A 12095-nucleotide genomic window follows, 5' to 3' on the forward strand; every position below is an offset into this window, starting at 1 on the left:
ACTACAAGGACTATCAATACACTGTTCACAATTTTTTTGGTCTAGCTTAAAATGTCTAAGAGAGCTTGGAATATATGAAGTGGAAAAATTTGTTTTTCATGATTATTCCGGTTTTAAAATGGAAGAACACAACGTTAGTCTGCTTCAGAGTGCCACCGAATTAAAACTATATATAAATTCCGGCGAATTCGATACAACAGCTGATATTGAATTGCTAATGAGCGAGGTGTTTCCAGACTATAAGAATATTACATCGCTCCTAATGTTCTCATCAGTGCAATTTCCGCACAATTTCTTAGCCACAAGCTTTCCAATGCTGCAGAAAATTGACTGGGAAAGCGATTTGTCTTGTAATTTCAAACACGGCATTATTTTTGGATTAAAACATCTTACTTCAATTAAATACACACACGCTACATGGAGTAACAGACCGTGCAATTCCTTACATTTTACAAATATGAGCCAGCTCCGAGAAATTCAATTGATAAATGATCCATATGAAGATAATTCAGAAGATACTGATGTGTTTTATCTACGAGAAGACTTTTTGCTTGGAGCAACTAGTGTAGAATTGTTTGAGCTGAATGGATTTTCGAGCCTTGTTATTCCAAATAATTTATTCAACGATCAACAAAATTTAAAGTCTTTAATATTGGCGGACATACAGAATCTAACGGAATTGCACTTCCAACATTTAACGAGCCTCAAAAAACGGGAGTTATCAAATGTTCTTAGTTATGGCCAGATCTTAAGGTTTGTAGACTCCATAAATATAAATGAAATATATAAATTTGTTGGAATTTGTTTTCGGATTTCTTAATTTCCAAAATTAGTTTACCATAGCATTTATCTTTTATAGATGCCCAACCTTAATGGATAACGTGGAGTATCTCAACATAAGCATAAAATGCAGCAAAGACCCTATATCGGATATATCATATATTTCTTCGAACCGGAAATTAAAAATAATTGACATTCCCATTCATTACAATATCTTAATGCACTTTATTCCTAAATTTTATGTATGCAGCCATCACAAAGTCTGCAAGTTGGCATGACATGCCCCAATTTCTGCAAGTGCTGGCTAGACCATGACGAAATGCATTTTATAATCGATTGCAGCCGTCAGAGGTTTTCGAATGTGTCAGAGCTGCCAATGGCGATAGATGGAAACTCCATACTGCGTTTTATCAACAATGACATCGAAAAACTGCCGCTCTACAAGGACGATATTGGTTATGCCACTCTGCGAGAGCTGTACCTAGCAAACAATCAATTAATACAGCTAAGCTCCGATCGATTACCGCCCAATCTAACACATTTGGAAGTCAGCAGCAACCGCTTAACGCACCTCAGCACCCAACAACTACCTGGAACTCTAAAATATTTGGATTTCAGGAGCAATTTCATAACAGTTCTTCAATTAGAACAGATACACAACCATCTGGCATATTTGGATATCAGCAAAAATAAACTGCAGACTTTGGGAGAAGACTGGCAGCGATATCTCTCATCACAACAACATCTCTCCCCAATACAATTGAAAATTTCCCACAACGAATGGCAGTGCGACTGTCTAAACAAGCAATACCTTCAATTTATTAGCGATATAGCAGTGAGCATCAGCGACTTGGCATATACCTACTGCAGTGATAGATCTCTGGGCCGCTTGTCGGAAGTACAATTCTCAGATATCTGTACTACTACCTTTGAAATACTATCGATCGTTTTTGGAACTTTAGGGCTCACAAGCGCAACCGGGTTTTCGATGGTATTCTTCAAGAAACACATACTCTTCTGGATGTACAGAAATAATCTATGTGTATGCTGTGTAAATTATAAGGAATTGGAGGCTAAGAAGCTCTACGACGGATTCATCGCTTATCCTGCTGTGGACTCTGAACTGTTGCCCGAATTTGTGGACAGGCTGGAAAACGAGCCCCACAATTATCGGATGTGCATTTACGAACGTGACTGGCCAGTTGGTTCCGTTATCCCAGATTGCATTTGCAACTCGATCAATAACTCGAAGCGAACCATCATCCTGCTGACCAAACACTTTCTGAATTCTAACTGGGGTCGCTTGGAATTGCGCGCGGGTATTAGAGCCAGCTCACAAGATAGAACAATGCGTCTTATCATCGTCATGTACCCCGGAGTCGATACTGATAACTTGGACAGTGAACTGGGCACATATCTAAAATTTACCATCCATCTAAAACGCGAAGATCCGAACTTCTGGCACAAGCTGCTCTATGCAATGCCACATGCCAAGGGAGAGAATCTTAATGCGGAACTCGTCTAAAAATTACCTTTTCAACTTTATCATTTCAAATTTTCTTGCCTATTAGTTCATTAACAAAACGTTCGAATAAAAATCAACGAATTTTAGCGTTTTTTTGGCAGTAAAGTATTAAGAAAGATAATAAATTCAGAAAGCAAAGGTCAGTTAGGTATTTACTTTAAAAAAAAATAATAACATCAATTTGTTCAGTCAGTTTAAAGTTTCTAGTTGCCCTTTTCAAAAACATCTACACATTTAGATTAAATTCCGAAATATCACACAATTTACAATTTATTATTAATCATGCAATCAATATAAGACAAGATGAAAGCACATTGTCTATGTTACTTCTCTGAGGCTTTTGCTAATTTTATACTCTTTTAGAAATTTATATGATGAATCGTTTTTTTTCTCCAGTTTTTTGATTGAAAGGTGTTTTTGTTTTTCAAAAGCAGCTCCCATAAAAAAGGAGTCTACAAAATTCATTTTATAAGGAATATATTTAATATATTTTCAAAAATAATATATTTATTTTTTTCCAATAGAAATTAAAGGTAAGTAAAAAAATGAATGCAGCTAATTTTTAGAGACTTTGAAAACGAGTTAGAGGGAGGAATAAAATGCAGCGAACACACAAAGTGCCCACAAATTGCGCTTTTATGGTGCATTGTAATCAAAATGAAAACACTGAAAAACTAAAGGAAAATTAAGCAGAAAAACAAGCGCAACAGCTATCCAAGCACTAGACATTTCATTCATTATGCAAGCCATGTGCCATGCAAAGTCTTCAAGTGGCAGCTGTGCTGGCAAAAAAGGCAACCAACGAGCGTTTCAACTAAAAATGGGCGCTGCCATAGACATTAGCTTGAAAACGATTTAGACAGCGAGACGGCCGAGACAGACAGAGAGGCAGACAGGCGCTGGCAGGCCGGCAGACAAAAATATCTGAGAACTGACGCATAGAACAAGTTAGGATGTTGTTGGGTGCAGGCCAGTCCTGAGAGTGCTCAAAAAATAATTTAATTTCCTTTTTTTTGCGACTACTTTACTCCTTTATGTTGTAGCCTGTAGCTTCTTGTGCCTGTTAACATTTTGATTATACTTTTAAATGAAATTTACAGAAATTTGAGTTAGGGAACGTTGCATAAACTGCATTTAATTATTGAGAGCACAATGCCCGACCTGTTCGCCAATTGTTGGAAAGGCACGAGTGCCCTACCAGCGTTAGTAAGCCCTCAGTTGGCCAACTGTTGTGGACTATATTTAGTCGTATTTTGTGCAGAAGTTTTTGCGGTTTTTGGCCTGCAAAATTGGGTTAAGTGCGTCGTCGTCGAAACGTAACGGAAATCGAGGCAGTCATTTTGGCCAGTTCCTGCCCATCCCATCCCATCCCAACGCACCCCACGAAAGTTTTTCCGTACCGTTCGTCTCGACATGGCTCTCTGCCAGCCACCACTTCATGCCTTGGCTCTTTTTTCGAGCTGTGAGTCTTTTTCTTGCATTTCCTTCGCTTTCATTTTACATGAAGTGTCTGCCAGACAGACAGACAGACAAACTGACGAACTGACTGACTGACTGACTGACTGACTGCCTGACGATGTAGCCGACCTGACTGAAAAAACTCATTGCACTCGTCCCTGGGCTTGGATAATCGAAATATTCTGCCATTATTGTAGGGCTTTGCCCATTCTATTGTTGTTCCCCGCATTCGATTTGTTATGCATGTTTCCCAGTTGCTGCTATTTTTACAGTTTCAATTGGTGCATTGTTGTTGCTGCCCAGTTGATGTGGCAAGCACTTTGGAGCATTCCAATTTTAGTTACCACTTTCTGCTTCTACTTTGGTAGCATTAATTGCCTTTTAGAGCAATGGCGCAATTTAGCTGCCTGCAGCTTTGTTTTAAACTCTTATCAAATTAAAAAGTTTTCAAAAAGCAGATGTTAAAAACAAATACACAAAAAAATGAATAGCCGGAAAGTTTGAAGTTTCAAATAACAAAGCCCTACCATAGCGAAAAAATAATAAATAAACAGTTCACAAAGCCACTAATAATACGAAACTGTGACAATTTGATTCTCAAAACAAAGATATGCCTATATTTAGACACAATTTGAATGTCTTCAATAAATGCTGTTCAATATTTTGGCAACTATTTTGCAATATATTCTAAAAATAATAACATATTATTGAAATGTCTAAGCTAGAGATGGCGACATAAGGTCTCCGTCTTTATTGTAAATTTAATCGACACTTTTATGGCTGTATTTAATATTCAAGAGCTATTTAAATAGGCAAATAACATAATGGTAAAAATGGAACACAATTGAGGAATACAGTTAAGGAAGAACCTCTGTTTAAACGACCAATTTAAAAGGACCTTTTATATAGAACACTGCTAGAGCACTGAACCTTGATGAACTTTAAAAAAAAGCATTTCAACTTGTAAAATTATCAAAAGAAACTCATAAAAGTGTGGCTTTGACATTAAATAGCTAGTAAAAGCAATTTCGTTCAACCCCTTAACAGACTATTTACAAACTGCCAATGACTTTTCGCTCCAATTTATTACTGCAAATAATACAAGCAATTAAAAAATTAAGATTTTGTAACTTTAATTTAATTTTAATTTAATATTATTTTAATTCCGCGGATTTTGTTACTAAGAGATGTATTTAAGCAGCTCCTGATTTGGAGAAGAACTAGTGTTATAAACAGACAAAGCTGAAGCACCCATTCGTCATTTCCATCAACTACTTGTACTTATTATATTTTTTATACCCTGTACCCAAAAGGGTACAAGGGTATATTAGTTTTGTGCGAGTGCACATGGAACACACAGAAGGAGGCTTGGTAGACCCCACAAAGTATATATATTCTTGATCAGCATGACAAGCCGAGTCGATATAGCCATGTCCGTCTGTCCGTCTGTCCGTCTGTCCGTCTGTCCGTCTGTCTGTCCGTCTGTCTGTCCGTCTGTCCGTCTGTCTGTCTGTATGAACGCAAGGATCTCCGAAAGTATAAGAGCTAGAATAACCAAACTTGGTATACAGATTCTCCTGAGACCGAGAAAGGACGAGTTTGTTCATTTTTTCTGATCCACCCCCCCACTCCCCCCCTATTAACGATTTTCTATAACTTCCGTAATTCTTGGAATTTTGAACTAAAATTTGGTAGTCACATTAGGTTAGTTATTATATAACCGTATACCAAGTCTCATTATGATAGAATGATCGGAAAGAAAGTTATAGCCATATAACCAGGCCCAATGCACACATACATACATATGTACAAGTACACAAACACGCATAAGGCACGATTCTGATGTAAATGTAAATGTATGTATGCATGCATGGAATATTTTATATTTAATTTAGTTAATTAATTAAATTAATTTAGTTAATTAATTAAATTTAATTAATTAATTAATTTAATTACTTTTTTGTGGGGTGGTACAGGGTATTTAAGAGTTGAGCCTGCTCGACTTTAGCATTCCTTTCTTGTTTTAATTTTATTTTTATTTATTTATTTCATCGACAAGCAAAGCAGTCGATGTACATAAAAAAATTTTAGGAAAATCAATACAATAGAGAACTTAAACTAAGTAAAACTAAAGAAATAAAAAAGCCTATAAAAATGACAAAAATATCTAATAACGAATTCGAAACGGTGGGAGAATTTTATTTGCCGAACGGCCAGCTATACTTTCAGTTGTGAATTTGGCGTAAGAATTTAAAAAACATTTGTACTACAAGTAGTTATACATACATATTTGAAGGAAGCACAATACTTATCCTAATTACTTCGGCGAAAATCCAGCATTACTCAAAATCGGTTGCCCTTATTTCTTATGTTTTTGAGCTGATTTTCGCATTAGAAACATACAATTTAATGGACACTCTGATATAAGCCCTTCTACCAAGACCAACATGAAATGTCAATTTCGAAGCTGCTATATAATTACACCAATGCGTAGGTAAGCAGATTTTTGTTCCCAACACAACAAATGTGGGTATGTGTATGCATATTTATGTGTCCTCACAAAATTACAATATGTATAACCCCACGGTCTACTTCAATCTACATGTTCATTTCCGTTGGCAGAGATAGGAAGGACGCACATCAGCAGGACGAAGGAGCAATGTCCAATGGAGGCATCAACAAAATTGCCTTCAACCTTAATTATTCATTTAACGTTTGATTAGAAATTACGTGCAGAGAGGGTCTCTGTGCAAGCCAAGCACTTGACTGACTGACCACTCAGACCGGCTGGTCGATTATTATGATGAACAAGTTCAGTCATCAGGCACTAATCAGCAAAGAGACTTTCAGGCTCAGACATGACCATACACAGACAAATCAAACGACAGGGGTGTCTGTCTTCCACCTCCACGTCCTTCTCCTCAGTCTCCCCCGTCAGTTCGACATGCGTTCGATTTGTTGTCGGTGCGCTACCAAGTCGCTGAACCTCTGTTCCCCTATGTTTGTTGACCGTTGGCATTTGTCTGCCTGCCTGCCATTTTTTTCTCCTATTTTTTCCAACCAAACAACAAGGCAGAGGAACACAGGACAACATGGCGAGCAGCCGCGTCTGTGGTCAACTTGTTTGTGTTTGTTTTGTGTTTGCAGGCATATCTAACCGATTTTGTTTACATGCGTGTTAAATGATATTTAGGTGACCACATGGGTCTGTGAATTCAGACGCTTGTATGATTTTGGCTGCACTTGCTGTCCACGTGGTTGTTGCTGTTGTCTGATGCATGTTAGGTCAGCATTGCTTGTAATTCTCTGGCGTACATGCCACGCATTACTTCCAACTATAGCAAATGTGTTTACATACATAAATGTTCTGTTTCAGCCCAAGAGAGAATTGTGATATTTAAAATTCTTCGAATGTTTATGAAATTATGGCTCTGATGCTTTACAACCCTGATTTTTTAAACATTTGTTGATTACTTCTTAAGCCAAAATATATTTATTATGTATTATTATTTTTCGTAAGGGACAAATCTATGCAGCTGTTTGGAAACTTACTTAGCACCGACTTGGCATCCCCTTTAACGACTTTTGCGGAAGATGCAGAGATGAAGAGGAGGAGAAAAGCGCAGAGCATCTGTTATGTCACTGCCCTGCCCTTAGCAGACGCAGACTCATGGTTCTAGGGAAGCCTTTTGTGAAACATCTTGCAAAGGTTCCAACCATCAAGATTGCATGCATAACAAATTTTATTAGGAGTTTCAAGTGATTTAGTAAAACAAGAGATTATATGGTGGAGAAGCGATCTTTTTCGGTCCACCCATCTCAATGTAACCTCAACCTAACATACTTGTATGTAGGTGTTTGCACCCTTCTCTTTATACGTAATTGTTTCAGTCTGAATGTGATATTTAAGTCGATAAGAAGCCATCCCAGTTTGTATGAAGTGTCCTTCCCAATTTCAATTATTCCCACTCAGGGCATCAGAATTTAATTTATTGTTTCATTTAAAAACAATTTAATGAATTAAAGGCAATAATTATTCATTCAGTATACATTTAAAAGCTCTTTACTTTATTCTTATTTTAGCCTAATTCTGTTTCGAGAACAGGGCAACAATTTCAGAATGCTTATGAGATTAATAAACTCTACATACTATACTACGTACTATATATATGTAAAATGCTTATACTCCTTTAGGAATCAGGGAACGCTTATACCAAATCACAGACAAATCACCAGTTCTACGTGTCTGCAAAGAAGACATTTCCTTCTCATTTGGTTACCATGGCAGTCTTCCAGACATTTCTCATTAACCAAATGTTGGAACGAGCTGCTATTATCGAAAAACATCTTAGTGGACAAGTAGAAAAACTCGCCAAGTGTGTGGAGTAGAGAGCGAAATGGATCCTAGCTATGTATGCTTCCAAAATAATAACATAGATTTAAATATACAGATCAATCACAACATACATATTAAGTTAAGAAAATGGGTTGTGTGTTACATTGTTTGTTGGTTGATAAATATTTAAATATGCAATATAATATCATATTATTAATATGTAATGCACATTTACAATAGCACTAACATATTCCTCATATAAGCTACAATCTAGTATTTCAGTAATACATTTTTCATATTATTTATAAAACCTACACCAGACTTACACTCAAGCCGTTTAATAGTTTTTTAGCATAGTTTACAAAACCTGCCATCCTCGCTTTTGTTTTGCAACACAGAGCACAACTGCAGACTGAAAATATGTTGCATGTCATATTACGGGCACATAACCTCAAAAGCAATTTAAGTTTTCCTAACAAACGTGTCTGTTAACCCAAAAATCATAGGGAAACGGCAACAGTAGTAGCATCAACAACAACAAGAACATCGGCCAACAGCAGCAGAAAAGGCTAGTATCTAACATGCAACAAACTGACGAAACTTTAACAAAGCCGACAACGATGACGACGATGATGAGGACGTCAACGACGTTCACAGTTTGTTAGAGAGTATAAAAAAAACTATATATAAAAAATGGAAATAAAAAAGAAAAGACAACATGTGGGAAAACTCAAGCAAAGTTTAACAAAGCAACAGCCGCAATGTCTACACTAAACGTGAATGTGTAGCAATTTGCTAAACAAGAAAATAATTGACTTGCCACAATGTCAGGCATGTGAGGCGGCCAACATGCATGTATCTCCCATGTGAGTGTGTGTGTGTGTGTAATATATCTGCGTGTGTGCGTGTGTGCTTCGGAGGCATGCCACACGTTATGATAAAGACTAGACAAAATATTCCAAGCAGGCAGCTTAAAGCCAGCAAATTGAATTTTTACTTTTAAAAATTTGCAACATTTTGTTGCCCTATGTGTGGAAAATTTGCAAACAACGACAAGCACGTGATGCCCTCAACCCCAGCACCCGCACCCGCACCCACACACCTCCCCTGCTCAAGTACTGCCCACTTGAGCGGCTAATGGCGTAGAAAAACGGGTCGCGTGAAAAGCGCATGGCATAAAAATTTATGCGCTCAAATGAAGCCCATGATGTTGATGATGACGATGGCGATGACGATGGCGATGGCGATGAGGATGACAACGATGGCGTTGCCAATGGCGAGTTGATGTTGAGCCTGAGAGGCTTTTGCACAATAAGAGTGCGCAGCGTCATTTTTGTTGTTTTTGTTCCCGTTGTTGCTATTGTTGCCGTTGTTCCTGTTGTTGTTGCTACTGCGCTGTTGATGTTGATAAGTGGAACTTGAACGTCAACAACGCATGATGCCCAAATGCAACGAGCGCGCACTCACTGCGCGATAAGATAAATTAATTCAAGGAGATCCTGCTGCTGCCTGGGCACTTATACGTGCATACTTATGTATGTATATACGCATATAGCACTCATAAGTACATATATACTAGAGTTGCGTTGCATCAAAGTGAACTGGTTTCAAAACGGGCTTGATACATTTTTGAATTATTATTCAAATTCGACAAAGGAAAGTGCAAAGAAATAAACATTTCATGCATCCGCATGCTACAGGAAATATACTCTAAGCATATGCCAGATCTGCTGCAATACTAACTGTGCCACAAACAGCGATAAAAACAAAGCCTGTTACTCCGAAATTATTTGAATTTCCAACTTTTCTAGTCTGCATTTTTTTTGTCTTTATGAATTTAAAAAAAAAAATCTCTCATTAGAAAATGATTACAAAACATTATTCAAAATAGTTTTATTAAAAAAAAATAAGTTATAAAAATTGCAAAACAAAAATAACAGTATTCAAACATTTCAACAAAAACAAGTAAGTTCAATTTGTCAATTGCAAAATGTTTACCCAACTGTCTATATAACGCTTGGGGATAACATTTATGCTGCTATATCTGTAAAATATATGTTGGTTTATTTCGAAAATAATAAAATAAAATCGTGAAACTATTGAAATATATACATATTACTTATTTATATTATTTATATATTGTTTTCGAGTTACTTAAATAAGTGTTCATTCATTAAAGTGCAGTGTGCTTCATCACAGATAATGTCTTAAAATTCATATATATATAATAAAGTATATTTGGCAGCTAAAGCCCTACGACACATTTCGATAGGCTACTTTCGTTTCGGATTTGCATTCCCAAAATTTCAAAAACGGAAGAGTTTTGTTGTTCTTTTGCTTGGATATTTTATTTCAGTCAGTATTTCGCAAGATTAAGCTATAGAAGACAATCGTTAACTAATATTTTGCTTTCTTTAGTGGCATCTAAGTATAATTTTAATTAAAATTTTAAAATTATAATTTTAAATTGATAAATTAAAAAACAAAATTTTTAATATTTCATTTGCCACGACTTAAAGATCTAGTTCGCGAAATTTAATAAGACTCCATCGTTGTCCCAGCATGCTAACACACACACTGACAGCAAGCTAATGAGCGTTATTTTTCGGCCCTTTGCTGCCATCAAAGGGCATGCATAATGAGTTGGCCGCTGGCTTTGCAGCAACTCCAAAAAGTACGCAAAATTATGTTATCAGACGGCTGGCAATGCGCTCGACTCGCTCCATAGTCGCCCCATACTGAGTCGCGGATCTTGGCCATTGACCAGCATTGGCATGTGGGCGTTTGTGGTTGCCAAAGCCATGTCAACATGCCCAGACACGCGTCGCAAATTGCGTTGGCATTGCGGAGTCTGTGATTTGGCGGCGGAAAGTACGATGGCAGGATGTCAAACAAGGCAAATTAGCCAGCGTCTGTATTCGGGCCGACACAGAAGAGTGTATGAATTTTGACATACACTAAGTCCAAGTTGACTTTGGCATCTATAAGGGGCTTTGCCGCAACTTTGGCGCAGTACGAAAAAGACTATAAGATATAAGGTCAAAGGTTTCGATAGAATTGATTATTATAAATATTTGTGATACAATTATATATGAATATTAAAATGCTTTATGATTTTTTTTATATTTTCTATTTCTACACTACTTTGCTTGTTTTTATTACCAAGTCATTTTTTATTTAATTTTAAATACATTTCTATTTTATTTTGGTATTTCACTTTCTGTAGACTTTAATGGTAATAAATGGCTGATAAATATTCTTTTAATTTGTTCTCTTTTTTAAGCACTTATTTTTCTGAAATAACGACATCAGTAAAAAAAATTTCTGTTCTATTCTCTTTTAATATTTCTTGAGACCACATTTGTGCAAACCTATTGTGTTATTGAAAAATTTTATTTCTGCATTACTGCTGCAGTAAAATAATAATATACATCGACTGCAACTCTTAAATGACCAAACAAAAGTTAACAAGCTTATTTCTGCGCAAACAATGCAGAAAATGTTGACATATTGGTGTCAATATGTCACTATGACAACATCAACAAGTTTACTTCAATATAAATAGCACAAGCATTATACAAAAGTGTGTGAGTTCAAGGATGAATAATCATTGTGTGTACGAACTGCCTTCCAGTATAATGTACACACATACAAAAATAATTCTAACATACTCTATTTACAGGCATATGGTTGTATTTATTTTTAAATGCCTTGCTGTAATGTTATTTGGGTTATTAACAGTAGACAGAGGCAGCTATAGTGAGGGTATATCGTTCTAGATTCCAGCTCAACCGCATCCAAAGTCAACGTCATTGTTCAAGAGCAACATGAAAAGGACACAAGCACACACACACACACAGACAGGAGAGAAATACGTCCTTAATACAGCCCTGCGTTCAATGCACAAGAGTTATAATGCAAATATGCCATAAACTCAAAATGTCAGAGCAAAGTGCATCGAGAACAACAAGCACGATGCGGACGGAAGGTTCACGG

The 12095-nt window shown here is 36.6% G+C and overlaps 1 protein-coding gene across 1 annotated transcript; it reads left to right on the forward strand.

Annotated features, from left to right (window-relative positions):
- The first annotated feature begins 1099 nt into the window (after window positions 1-1099).
- LOC115623786 (protein toll-like) lies at window positions 1100-2305 on the forward strand. The gene has a single exon (XM_030518328.1). It carries the CDS (start codon window positions 1100-1102, stop codon window positions 2303-2305), a length of 1206 nt encoding a protein of 401 aa, XP_030374188.1.
- Window positions 2306-12095: the final 9790 nt, after the last annotated feature.

The sequence above is a fragment of the Scaptodrosophila lebanonensis genome, unplaced genomic scaffold, assembly GCF_003285725.1.
Source record: "Scaptodrosophila lebanonensis strain 11010-0011.00,11010-0021.00 unplaced genomic scaffold, SlebRS2 tig00000053-arrow-pilon, whole genome shotgun sequence".
Lineage (NCBI taxonomy): Eukaryota > Metazoa > Arthropoda > Insecta > Diptera > Drosophilidae > Scaptodrosophila > Scaptodrosophila lebanonensis.